The sequence below is a fragment of the Pseudozyma flocculosa genome (genome assembly GCF_000417875.1).
Source record: "Pseudozyma flocculosa PF-1 unplaced genomic scaffold scaffold00002, whole genome shotgun sequence".
In the NCBI taxonomy this organism is placed as follows: Eukaryota; Fungi; Basidiomycota; class Ustilaginomycetes; order Ustilaginales; family Ustilaginaceae; genus Pseudozyma; species Pseudozyma flocculosa.
This window is the reverse complement of record NW_006920870.1, coordinates 217646-230518: the sequence shown is the minus strand read 5'-3', so window position 1 is coordinate 230518 and position 12873 is coordinate 217646. Positions and strand designations below refer to the sequence as shown.

The window sequence follows — 12873 nt, the reverse complement described above, 5'->3', positions numbered from 1 at the left end:
TGCCTGCTGGCAAGCAACTCGACGGCAGAGGCCGGCGCGTTGGGCATTACAATTGAGCCCCTCCGCCGATTTTCTTATTCGAGATTTTCAATCCTTTTTTCTGGCTGGGCACGGTTAATCGAGGCTCCGGCTGTCCTGCCAAGCCAAGCGCCTGGCCTGGCCTGGCCGTGGGAGGGGTCCCTGGCGTCTGCCACGACTCCTTGCTTGCTTGCTGGCTTTGCCTCTCCATCGCGGCCGGACCCTGCCTAGTGGTGTCGAACGACGTCCTTCCCCGTAGTCGTCGATCTCGTCGCCGTGCAGTAGTCACCGCCGCCGCCGACTGGCGCGCAAGCTTGAGATGGCCTCCGTCATGATCGCCAGGTACGGCCGATGGAGGTTACGTTCTGCCTGACGCGGTGTCCGTGCCAGGAGGCGCTTGCTTCCCTCGCCTTGCTTGCTTGCTTGTTTCGGCAACGCGTCGCTCGGGTCTCAGGCCTTTGAAACAGATCGCCCCGACATCGATCAGGAACCGCAAGGGTTCCCGCCTAGCCTACAGGCTCCGCAGCGCCCGCCACCGTCGCCGTCGCCGAAGCCGCCGCCGCCGCCGCGACGCGACGCCTTCCACCGCAGCAAACACTCGTGCCTGGTCATCGGCCCTTCCTGCCCCTGCCCCTGCCTCGCCCCTCTCCCACGCTGGTAAGCAGAACTCGGGTTGATGCCATGCATTTGCTGCCTCGCCGTTTGGCTTGCTTGTTGCTCGACATCGACGCATCTGCGGTCCAGACGGCGGCAGCCGCACCACCGGACTGCCATGCCTTGCTCGCCCTCGACCCTGGCTCCTCGACGACTCCAGCGCAATCGTTAACGCATACGATGCTTTGCTGCGCGCTCCCCTGGACATCCTGAAAGTACCCGTCAGCGGGCACGACACTCACTCTGTCGCAAAGAGAGTACAGCAGAGTAGCAGTGCGCGACCTTGGCTCTGCGAAGACGGGGGCAGAGCGGGGTCTGGCGCAGAAGAAGCCAGCACAGAACAAACGCAGGCCGCCACACCACGAGGAGGACCAACCGCGGCATCGCAAACCTGGGAGTCAATCCTCGCCAGGGAACCCCCAGGAATGTCCTCCCACCGCAACCATCGGATCTTAGTACACACATCCAGGCCCGGCCTGCAGATCCGTTTGCTCCTCCTGCGAGTCATGCAAGGTCTCTCCCTGTCCAGGAATCCTGCATCGCGCCATGTCCGGGTCTCCTCACTTCCTCTTGCTCCTGCCCGCCACCCGCGAGCAAGATGTCCTTGTCCCTTCCCTCCCTCGGCCCCTTCCTTCCACCCCCCTGCCTCGTCCTCCTCGCGGTGACCCCTGTTCCCTTGCGCTCGCTCCCCGGCCCTTGCCCGACGGCTGCAGAAGCTGCCAGGAAGTGGTTCCCGACGCTAGTTGCCTCCCTGCCCCGAAAGAGCAGAGCGTCCAAGACCGCCGCCGTTCCTCGCAAGCCGCAAGCCGCAGACCGCAAAGCATGAGCCCAACGTTCCGCATGCTGGGCCCAGGATCAGCCTCTCCTCCTCGAGGAGAGAGCCAACCGCTCCAGCCACAGTCGGAGAGCAAAGCACATCCTGCCAAGCCACACTCGACACCGTCCAGGAGCTGGCCACGCCACGCCAGGTCACGCCGTGCCGTGCCGTGCCGTGCCGTGCCTACGGCGCCGGCTGTAGCTCCTCTATGTCGCTCTTCCAAAGGCGCGTCCGGTCCGTATATAACCATGGGCCTCGCCGTCTCTCATCAACCAACCTCTCTCCTCATCATTCTACATCCACTCCAACACTCTCCCTACGGTCTCTCCCTTCGGTCTCCCGGTCTCGTCTCCCCTGGTCTACCCCCTTCCCCCTTCGGTCTAACCCCTACCTCCCCTCTTGCTCCTCATCCCTAGTGCCTGCTAATCTTGCACCCTCGCTCTAATCCGCCTATCGCTCAATCCCCTCAACCCTACTGCCAACCCCCAACCCCCAACCCCAAACCTAGCCTCTTTCCCCCCACCAAACCCCCAACCCCCTAACCCTATCCAAGATGCCTTCCAAGATCGCCCTCTCCATCTCCCTCCTCGCTGCCGCCATGGGCATGGTCAGCGGCGCCCCCCACTGGGGCGAGAGCCACAAGTCGTACAACGGCGGCCACAACGTCGAGTCGACCAACGAGAACAAGCTGCTCGACCTCTCCAACCTCGGCCTCGGCATCGATCTGCTCAAGCGCGGCGAGTCGTCGACGTGCCACAAGTACATTTCCACCTACGACGCCGGCCACAGCGTCTACAACTTCAACTCGAACAAGCTCGTCGACCTGAGCAACCTCACCCTCGACCTCGAGGTCCTCGGCGGCGGCCACAGGCGCGTCTGGCACGGTGTCCCCCACTCGTGCATCTCGTACATCAAGAGCTACAACGGCGGACACAACGTCGTCAACGTCAACGAGAACGCCCTCGTCGACGCCTCGGACCTCACCGCCCTCATCAGCATCCTCAAGCGCGACATTGAGCTCTACGACGGCGGCCACAACGTCGACTCGACCAACGAGAACAAGCTTCTCGACCTCTCGAAGCTGACGGCTCTCGTCGACGTGCTCAAGAAGCGCACCAACTCGGTCGAGTCCTACAACGGTGGCCACAATGTCGAGTCCACCAACGAGAACAAGCTCATTGACCTCTCGAAGCTCACCGCGCTCGTCGACATCCTCAAGAAGCGCCACGCCACCTTCGAGTCGTACAACGGCGGCCACAACGTCGAGTCGACCAACGAGAACAAGCTCGTCGACGCCTCCAAGATCAAGATCGGCGTCGACGTCCTCAAGCGCAACGCCCCCAGCTTCTCCAAGTACAACGGCGGCCACAATGTCGAGTCGACCAACGAGAACAAGCTCGTCGACCTGTCCAAGCTCACGGCCATCGTCGATGTTCTCAAGAAGCGCACCAACTCGGTCGAGTCCTACGACGGCGGCCACAACGTCGAGTCCATCAACGAGAACAAGCTCATCGACCTCTCGAAGCTCACGGCCCTCATCTCGATCCTCAAGCGCGACGAGCCCCAGCTGCTCGCCCGCACCACCGAGGGCGTCAAGTCGTACAACGGCGGACACAACGTCGAGTCGACCAACGAGAACAAGCTGATCGACATCTCGGACCTGCTCGCCATCATCAAGGTGCTCAAGCGCGACGAGGAGTCGTCGATCCAGGCCCGCGACCTGATGGGCGAGGTCTACCGCCGCACCAACGGCGACGAGGACTGCACCTGCGTCACCAAGCCCAAGCCCAAGCCGCAGCCCAAGCCGCAGCCCAAGCCCCAGCCCGAGGAGTGCGACACCACCGACAAGGCCAAGCCCACCCCCAGGCCCAAGCCCACCCACCACCACCACCACACGAAGACCCAGAACTGGACCACCAAGACGCACGAGCCCAAGCCCAAGCCGACCGGCGACAAGCCCAAGCCGGTCCCCGAGACGCCCGAGAAGCCCAAGCCGGTGCCCGAGACCCCGCACAAGCCCACGTGCACTGACAAGCAGGTCTACATCGACCAGGGCCACAACGTCGTCTCGACCAACGAGAACAAGCTGCTCGACCTCTCGGACATCACCATCGGCATCAGCATCCTCGGCCTCGGCGGCAAGAAGGAGCAGAAGAAGGTCCCCGGCAGCGCCACCTGCACCTCGGCCCAGGGCTGCTGCGTCGACCGCGACGTCTACTACTACAACGGCGGACACAACGTCAAGTCGACCAACGAGAACAAGGGCCTCGACCTCTCCGGGCTTAACCTCGGCCTCGACATCCTCTAGAGATTGGGCTCCCCTGCCCGCCTTTCCTCCCCGAAAAGGTCAGGACCGCTCCTGGGGCACGGCTGTCGCGCCTGGTTCGCGACTGTCTCTCCATCGGGATGGCCTGACCTGGCCGTCAAGGTAGCTGCAGCAGCAGGCCGGGCTCGATTCGCACGGGGCTCGTGGCATCGCGGCGCGGGCGCTGGGTCGAGGATTGATCCTCGATCCGCTCCGCCCTCCGATCCAACAGTCCAATGTCGTTGCGGCCCGGCTCTCTCTGCCACCCGCTCTCTCTCGTTCTTGTCATCGTTCTCTGGCTTTGCATTGTTCCTCCCGTCACCATCCTCATCCCTCCCCCGCCTCTCTCTCCTCTCGGGCCTGACCACCCTCGACGAGACCCTGGACACTTTATCTCGCCCACCCCCCCCTCACTAGCTCGACCTCGATCACCAGAGGTTGACTCGCACATTCCTTATCACCGCAGCCGGGACACTGGATGCTCCCGCTCTCCGGGGATCCTCTTCCTTGTGCGCGTGCACACACATTCGTTGCTTTTCTTTCCCCTCGTGTATTCTGGGCTGTAGAACCGTCCCCTTCTCCCGCTCCCGTTTCTTTCCATCATCCCACCTCACCTCCCTAGCTTCGTGGCGCGGACCTAGACCACCCGTGCCATGATCCCGAATCCGACCACTGAGACCAAACCTTCCTCTGCCCGTGCTTGATCGCGTTCGTCGGTCCTTGATGGCGACGAAATGTCCGTTCCGAAGGATCTTGCTTGGGATGTCTTCTGCTCGGCATCGACGGCGATCCAACCCTCTGACTCTCATCCCAGCCTGGCGGGAAGGAGCTCGATCCTCGACTCGGCCACGACCGGCTTAGGCTCCGGCTCAGGCTCAGGCTCAGCAGCTGCCACGCGAAGCTGCGCCAACCACTTGTAGCAGTTGCCCTCTCCATGGACGGAGACGCAGGCGTCGCAGAAGTCGAAGTCGGTCATGGCGCCGTCGCAGGCGTACCACAGCTCGTTGCGGGCGCCGTCGCGGCGTCGAAGCGCGCAGCGGCGCAGAACGTTGCGCGGCTGCGTCGCCGGATCCACCGGTGCTGCGCGGCTCGGGTCCCTCGAGGAGGGCGAGAGGTCCACCTTGCACGTGAGTGTGCTGTAGCGGTAGTGCTTGATCGGTCCAGCGGCCGCGGCTACGACGACGACGAGGAGAAGGAGGAAGAAAGAGGGGACGAGGCGGACGCGTGCATTCATCTTGTCGAGGCCTGTTCCGCGAGGGCAAGGAAGGTGATGGTGTGAGATGGGGAGCAGATGCCGTTGCCCTCTTGCGAAGGATGACCGCTCACCTTGTAGAGTGCGTATGCGATGGTAAGGGATGTAGGGGAAGACGAGAAGACGATGAAGATGTGAGACGAGTCACGATTCCCTCGCCCGACCTCGCCCTTTATACCTATGCCACACGGCAGCCATCCCTGCGACGCCATCGAGGGCATCTCTCCTCCGAACAAGCGCCCACAAACTCGCTCGCTGGTGCCTCGCATCTTGGACACAGGTACGTTGAGTCCCAGGACGGAGGCGATCCGGCCTGATTGCGAGCTCGTTCGCCTCGGGCCGTGTGCCCGCGTCCAACTGGCCGCTCGGGCGCAACGTGGCGTACCGTGACAACGACCGGAAGCCATGCCGACCCCCCGTCCCGACGTCGCTGTCCTTGTCATCCAACTAGGTTCGGGCTAGCCGGACCAATGGCGCTCGCCCCGGTCCCCTTTGAACCACGCGGTTTGACGTTGCACTGAAGCCACCGTGGGGGGCGTGGGCAGGTCAGTTCTGCTCGCGCCGAGCGTAGTTGCCGCGTGCGCCCCATGGCCGTGAGGCACACACGAGGCAATAGCAATCAGTCCGAATGCCCGAGGAAGAGACGGAAAGGCAACTTTGATTGAATCAGGGGACGAGGGAACTGACTACGCCTCAACGGGCGAGTCGTGAGGGGAACGAGACAATGGAAGCTCTGGGGACCGTGGCTTTTCCACCGCATCAGGGTGATACAGAGACTGCCATTGAGGGAACCAGGAGTCTTGGGATGGCGGAGCGAGGCAGCGTCGCGTCGGATTGCGATGGCGTTGCATGTTGCGCGCCGCCATGTCCAGCCAAGGACGTCTTCTTGACTCGACGAGCGACGCGATTGGACATCGCCAAAGCTGCGCTATCGACCCAGCTTCACCTGCTGCCCGCCATCGTGCAGCCCGCCGCAGCTTAGCAGCCGGTGGGCGTGCCGCCGGCGCTCTTGCAGAGGGCGCAGAACTTGGGGAGGTCGAGGGCGGCGGCGCAGTCGTTCTTGGGGCACTGGCCCAGGGCGTTGCCCGAGGGGATCTTGCCCGGGGCGGGAATCTTGCAGCCGGCCTTGCCGTGGCTGATCTGACGAGGTCCCTGGGCCATGGCGCTGCCGGCCGAGGCGACGAGGGCAACAAGGACGAGGGCGGTCTTGACGGTGAACTGCATTCTGCTGGAGGTGTGGGAGGGCGTAGTAGGGCGCGTGGGGGAGCAACGGAAGGCAAGGATCAGCTTCCGCAGCAAAGGGCCAGACCGTTCCGTCGAGCCGATGAGCCAGGTAGAGCTCACTTTGCTAGATTGGCTGGGTTGGGAGATTGGTTGTGGTTGCGAGAATTGGCAAGAGAGAGCGGTAGTGAGAATCTGTCTGAGTGGTTGTATGATGGCGATGAGAGAGGGAACCATGATAGACCCCGACCTTTTATCCCATCGACCGTGACCAAGTAGCCGTGGTTGTCCTCGTAGCTCGTCCTACCTCGATGTGCAGCAGAGTATCGCCCGGCCTTGGAGCAGCTGGCTCGCTGGGACAGCCGTGCTTCGAGCCGCCCTCTCGAAGGACGGCGTTGCGTGCCCCATGGTCGATGCTGCCTTGGGACGACGACCGGAGTTCGTCTGCCGGCCAGGGTCACCAACCGGAACGGCAGCGGTGTGCCTCCGTCAAGCAACCTGTCGCACCTTGTGGTGCGGCGTGGCGTCGACCATGCTGTGGCCCGGGGCGTTCAAGCTTGCTCCTTGTCCGGGTGGCGTGGGAAGACGCGTGGGCCGTCAGACGAAGACGTTTCGCGGACAAAGGGGGCGACTGAAAGGGTGTGAAGATGGTGGTTGGACGATAGGTTTGCCCTCTGCGGTGGCACAGCCCTGCCGAAGGCGAGGCAGATCAGTCGGTCCGGGTAGGCTGGCGGCCCGTGAGGGTGGACGACGAATTGGTGGCTGTCGACGCCCCGAGGATCCCGGCGACGGCCGAGGGCAGTGTTCGTGCTCGGCCGCCACAAGGTAGTGCCGCCTGACGTTCGGGGCGTGGGCCAACGTGGTCGCGGTCGCGACCAGACGTCGAGGGTGGTGGCTTTTGTTACGCTTTGGCCTCGTCGACTACGCCCCTCGGAGGTCGGGCTGCCCGACGAGCACGCTTGCTACGGCACCCTATCCGTCCGGGTCGAGCCGCGAGGAGCACAGCCGCACGGCACGGCGCCAACCTTGTTCTGATCAACATCGGCCTGGTCCGAAGCGGAGGTGGCCGATGGCAAGCTCCAGACCGGGGCGGAGACCGGCTCTTCCGTCGAGCTCTGAGACGCGTGTCCACGACCAAGCTCTTCCGGTCGAAACTGCCTGCCCCTATCTCTCGGCCATCTCCTGAACGCAACCGGCCTACTGACCGGCGCTGGCATCTTTGCTCTTCGACCTAGAGTGACTTGGTCTGCGGGGCTTAACACTGTCGCGGGCGACGATGACGAGCCGTGGGAACAAGGTCCCTCAGTCGCGCTGCGCTGGCAAAATGGACGAGCGCATGGTCGTGCGGAGGGTCATGGGACAAACGACCCACTAGAAGCCGTCTGTCGCAGGCTATGGTGTCGAGCAGCTGCTCGACAGTGCAGCATGCAGCGACTAGCAGGCAGGCAGGAAGACCGGCTGGCAGGCGGGGCAGCTAGCGGCGTTCATGCTCAGTCCAAGGTGACCCTGTGGGTGAGCAGGCAAAGCAAGGCGAGACGACAGCGAAGACCTCAATGATGATGTGGGCACAGCAGGGCGAAGGGCTTCACCCTGGCCTCGTGTAGCGCAAAGGCATCTGTCCCCATCTACTTCGCTCGACGAGCCACAAGCAAGAGGCCAAGTAGCGTGACATCTAACGTACTATGTAGGCTCATCTGCAAGATGGCGCTTTGGCGAGGTGCCGCCATCGTGCTTCCGAAGCCTCGTCCTCGTTTGACCCCGCGGTCGCAGAGTCACCTACTACGCGCGGTGCCGCTGCGCCCATTCGCCCTCGCTAAGCACCATATTCGCGGCCGAAGACCTGTTTCTACAGTAACGATGGATGGAAGGATGCACTACATGTGCTTGGTCGCAACACCACCGCCCTTCTCGGGCTACAGCACGACGGCGTCAGCAGAGGAGCAGTCCGTGACAGGCTCACACACACACACGCGGCCTTCCGCGCGCTGAGCAGCGCCTTCCGTGGCAGTCCACCTGTTTGACCGAACGTGCGGGGTGCACATTAGCCTCTCGAGCTGGCAAGTTCCCAGCTGAAGCGATGAACGGACGCTGTGTCGAGCCTCTCTACGTACAGAACTTACCCTCACTCTCTCTTGCTTGCTCGCTCGCTCGCTCGTCACGACTTCGTCGTCTCTGCATGCGATGCGCGGGTGCCAAAGATAGCTGGCTCTGTGCGAAGCTAGAGCAACTACTGTACTTGCCTGTGTGCGTGGTTAGGTGATGATGATGATGATGCTGATTGATCCACCGTACGAGGGGCGCCGTCCATCACTCTTTTCTGACTCTTGCCCGCAACGGGAAGGTCATGGTCGACGGGCGTCGAGGTGCTCCAACAAATCGACGGATGGAAAACACTTCAACCCGGCCCCTCCATTGTTCCCCCTGCCTGCCATTGCGGTGCTCCACCGTGTCGCAGCAGGATCAGCATGACGTCTCTCATGCCCATCTCCCCCTCCTTCCGAAAAGGCGGTAGGAGCTGCCGTACGGCAGCCTAGCCTGCCGTTGCGCCCCGCCCAAGGCCAGGGTCAAAACTCTACTTCGTTGGACCGCCGGGCCTTTCGGGTCGATCCTCGTGCAAGGACCCTCGGTGCCTTCGCCTTTCTCTTCCGAGGGCTATCGACCGGTACAAGGCGAGACGTCACCGCCCTCCCCGCCTGCCTGCTGCTATTCTTATTCTTTTGACATGTCGTGCCGTCCCGCCTGACCGACGTCGACCAACGGGCCGGTCATCGAGCCGTCAATCCGAGGGTGCGGGGCAAGCCACTCTCTCACCTACCGCGCCGTATCGACCCGCACGCATCCTTGAGCGGTCCACGTTCAACCGCTCCGCGCTACGCAATGCGGCCCGACCATGCAAAAGCAAAAGGCAGGCAGGGGGTCGAGGCAGCAGGTTCGGTTAGATGAGGATCCGCCCGCTTCGCTTGACTGATTGACCGCTAACCGCTAGCTCGCGACGCTAGATATAGACCTCGTTGGAGAAGTGTATGTACGTGTAGGTACGTGTGCGACCGGTCCTCCGCTCGACGAGAGACAAGCGCCGGTAGAGTGACCTGGTGACCCTTCCTTGTTCGGCGGGCGCCTCTCTTCACCTCTGCGGTGGCCCTGTACGGCCTCGCCGTTGACTAGGTTGCTGTCCGACGGAAGTCGCCGTACGAGCCATCTAGCGCGCAAGCTAAGTCAATCGGCTACAGGTTGCGCCTCCTGGTCACTCCTCCTGGTTTCACCTCTTGGCCTGTCCTCGAGCAACGCACACTACTGCGGGCCGTCCCACCTTCACAACGGAGTACAGTACCGTCGTCCAGTTGGAGGCAGTCTGCCGTGCCGTCGTTCGACAAGGGGCCGAGCCTGAGCCTCGGCGCGCGTCAGTCCACCCCGACCAAAGGTCGATGCTTGGATGCTAAACTCGCCGTCGACGGAACGCCTCTACGGCGTCCTCGTCATTCCTCTTGTCGGTGTGACCCTCTAGAGTGGCCGCAGTGATTCACAGCAGTCAGGCGAGAGTGGGGCATTGGGGTGCGTGGCCTCCGGCGCCCTTCCGCTCTGGGGGACGCCACGGTCATGGAGGCAGGTTCGGCGACTTTGGGCACGCCACGCCCCATCCGGGCTATATAACATGGCGCCTCTCCTCCAGATCCCATCGGCCCCTTCTGCCCCCTCCGATACCTTCTCTTTCAGCCGCTACGGACTCCTCCCAGTGCCCTTTCCCTCTTGCCTTTTACTCCTCTCTCAGTTTTCTCTTCCCGCTGCCAAATCCTCTTGTTACCGCCCCCTCTCGCCGCCATCCACAGCCGCCCTCCGTCCCCCTCAGCGCCTCATACACTCCGATCCGAGCACGATGCAGCTCTCCAGCCTCCTCCTTTCCGCCTCGCTCCTTGCGACTTCGGCTTTCGGTGGACCGGTGGGCCAGGACTCGACGTCCGAGGCCGAACTCATGGTCCGCGGGCAGAGGCGCAACGTCGACTGGCCTAACATGCTCCTCGACCGTTCCCTCGACGAGCGCGAGTCAGAGGACCTCGTCAAGCGCATCGTCTGGAACCCCAAGATCACTGCTCCTGCCGGTGGAGAGAACTGGACGGCTGGGTCCGAGCAGCTCGTTAGCTGGTGAGTTTGGTTCGCCTCGTCTTGTCGCGACGAGCCTCGTCGTGGGCGCGTTGGCGTCGGCGTGGGCGCTGCTCTGACATGTCATGGTTTCCTTTCTGTCCCTCAATCTGACAGGTCGACGGCGGACAAGCCAGAGGAGCTCAAGGACCCCAAGGGCCGTATCATGCTGGGCTACGAGCCCGCCGACGGCGCCGGAGGCCTCAACCTGAGTGAGTCGCCCGACCCCCCACCTGCACCATGTCGAAGCCGCCGTCGTGCACCCCGCTGACCGTCATCTCCCCCTCCTCCTCCGTCTACCCCCCCACCGTCCTTACACGCGCGGCAGAGTGGACGCTGGCCGACGGCTTCGCACTCAACGACGGCAACAAGAGCGTCACGCTGCCCTCGGACCTCGAGGCTCGACAGGACTACATCGTCGTCGTCTTTGGCGATAGCGGCAACACGTCGCCCAAGTTTTCCAGCGGTCCGGCTCCTCCTACCTCGGGCTCGGCGGCACCGGCACCCGAGGGACGGAGCTTCTTCGCCGCCGACCTCATCGGCATCGACGTCGTCTGAACCGCCGTCAATGGCCCTCTGCTCATTCTCGCCCTCCGGACATCTAGACGATGCCCAAGGAGCGTGGCTGCTTTCTGCCTCTTGCACGCATCTCTGTGCTCTCTGCACTCGCTCTCCTGACCTGCCCTGCTGTCCCGTTCTGCCCTGCCCTGCCCTGCTCTGCTCTGCTCGTCCCGCCATCATCGCACACCATCCGCCGCCACTCGCTGCCGCCACCACAATCGCCACACTCCTTCAGCACCGCCCTCGCATTCTGTACATAGATTACCATGCTCCGTTTCCCGCCCGCTCGCCCGCCCGCTCTCCCCCCTCGCCGCGCGCCGTCTCTGCTTCCCTGCACGCTTCGCATGGCTGGACGAAGTCGTTCGGACCTTCCCCCTTCGCCCAGGCACGCCGGGGGGTCCGGATCGACTTGCGTCTCGGCGCGATGTCGCTCTCCGTCGTCAGCAATCAGCATGGCCACCGCTCTCGGACAATGCCCTGAACAATACACAAAGCAATCTCTTGCCTCGACTTTTCTGTCTTGCCCGCTGCCGATCCTGCTGCTGCTACATATATCCTGGCCCTGCCTCTAAAGCTGGCCCTGCTGGTCGTCGTAGATGCCCTCGAGGAGCTCGAGGATCTTCCTGTACTCGTCCGAGTCGCTCGGCTTATCGGCGCCGAGGGTCCTCTGGGTGATCTTTTCGAGGTCCTCGCGCGGAACGCCCTGCGACTTGAGGGTGACGTGCAGGTCGAGATCGCGGACGAGGCGATCGACGGCCTTTCCGACCTCGGCGCCCTTGCTCCTCAGCTGCGCGGCGTCGAGGGATGTGGCGCTGCCGACGGCGGGGGCCAGTGGCTGCGGGCTCGGGTTGAAGGGGGCCGGGATGTACTCGAGCGCGCCTGCGAGGGCGGCGAGGGCCTCGAGCGGGGTCTCGTCGCTCTGGGCCGTGTGGATGATGGCGGGGGAGAGGGTGAGGCACGAGGTGATGCCGTGGCCGATGGCGTAGGTGGCTCCGAGCTTGTGTCCGAGGCCGTGGCTGAGGCCGAGGGCGCCGCGACGCAGCTCGGGCCAGAGGGAGATGAAGGCGGCGAGCTGGAGGCGCTGGCGGATGTCGACGTCGTCCGGACTACGCTTCGAGAGCGGGAGGAAGGTGAATAGCTCGCGGATGGCGTTGTAGACCTGGCCGCGCAGGAGCGGGTGGGTGTCGAAGCGGTAGAGGAACTCGATGGCGTGGTCGACGGCCCTCATGCCCGTCGAGAGCCAGAGGCGCTGCGGGGTGGCGAGGGTGAGCTGGGCGTCGTAGATGATGGTGCGCGGGATGACGGCCGGGTGGTGCACGCCGATCTTGTCGCCGTCGTCGGACTTGTAGCCGGCGTTTGCGGTCGTCTCTGCGACGCTGAGGGTGGTGGGGATGGCGATGATGGGGATAAACGAGTCCGGATGGTCGTTGCCCTTGGTGCTCTGGTCGTTTTCGTGGATAAAGTAGGAGATGGCCTTTGCGGCGTCGATGGGCGACCCTCCGCCGACGGCGACGATGACGTCTGCGCCGACTTGCTTGATCTGGTTGGTGGCGTCGCGGATGCCCGAGACGGGGGCGTGCTCGCCGATGGAGTGGAAGGTGGTGCCGTGCGCGTCGCCGAGGACGGACTGGATGTCCTTGATGATGTCGGTCTTTGTGGCGAGCGAATTTCCGGTGAGGACAAAGGCCTTTTTGGCGCCGAGCTTGGCGAGGGAGGCGGGGAGGGCGGCCGAGACGATGCCCGGACCAAAGTGGACAGTCTGGAGCGAGGTGTTGTTGTAGGTGCCCTGCGGGCTAGAGAGCGACATGGCGGGCGAAATGGTGGGTTTGGGGGGGTGCGTCGTGGAGAAGTGGATTGTAGTGGCAGCGGTGGTGGTGGTGGCAGGTCGTCCGGGGTAAGTTAGCTGCT

At 63.5% G+C, this 12873-nt stretch overlaps 5 protein-coding genes across 5 annotated transcripts; 2 read left to right on the top strand and 3 right to left on the bottom strand.

Moving 5' to 3' along the window:
* Positions 1 to 2042: 2042 nt before the first annotated feature.
* PFL1_00755 (uncharacterized protein) lies at positions 2043 to 3797 on the top strand (the record flags this gene model as incomplete). Its single annotated transcript, XM_007878257.1, has 1 exon — positions 2043 to 3797. One exon carries the CDS (start codon positions 2043 to 2045, stop codon positions 3795 to 3797), a length of 1755 nt encoding a protein of 584 aa, XP_007876448.1.
* Positions 3798 to 4599: 802 nt separating this feature from the next.
* PFL1_00754 (uncharacterized protein) lies at positions 4600 to 5028 on the bottom strand (the record flags this gene model as incomplete). Its single annotated transcript, XM_007878256.1, has 1 exon — positions 4600 to 5028. One exon carries the CDS (start codon positions 5026 to 5028, stop codon positions 4600 to 4602), a length of 429 nt encoding a protein of 142 aa, XP_007876447.1.
* Positions 5029 to 5974: 946 nt separating this feature from the next.
* On the bottom strand, positions 5975 to 6504 carry PFL1_00753 (uncharacterized protein; the record flags this gene model as incomplete). Its single annotated transcript, XM_007878255.1, has 2 exons — positions 5975 to 6271; positions 6391 to 6504. 2 exons carry the CDS (start codon positions 6502 to 6504, stop codon positions 5975 to 5977), a joined length of 411 nt encoding a protein of 136 aa, XP_007876446.1.
* Positions 6505 to 10141: 3637 nt separating this feature from the next.
* PFL1_00752 (uncharacterized protein) lies at positions 10142 to 10962 on the top strand (the record flags this gene model as incomplete). The annotated part of the gene is made up of 3 exons (XM_007878254.1): positions 10142 to 10407; positions 10522 to 10616; positions 10733 to 10962. The coding sequence occupies 3 exons, from the start codon at positions 10142 to 10144 to the stop codon at positions 10960 to 10962; spliced, it is 591 nt and encodes a 196-aa protein (XP_007876445.1).
* A 571-nt stretch (positions 10963 to 11533) lies between these two features.
* On the bottom strand, positions 11534 to 12772 carry PFL1_00751 (uncharacterized protein; the record flags this gene model as incomplete). Its single annotated transcript, XM_007878253.1, has 1 exon — positions 11534 to 12772. The coding sequence occupies one exon, from the start codon at positions 12770 to 12772 to the stop codon at positions 11534 to 11536; it is 1239 nt and encodes a 412-aa protein (XP_007876444.1).
* Between the last annotated feature and the right edge of the window lie 101 nt (positions 12773 to 12873).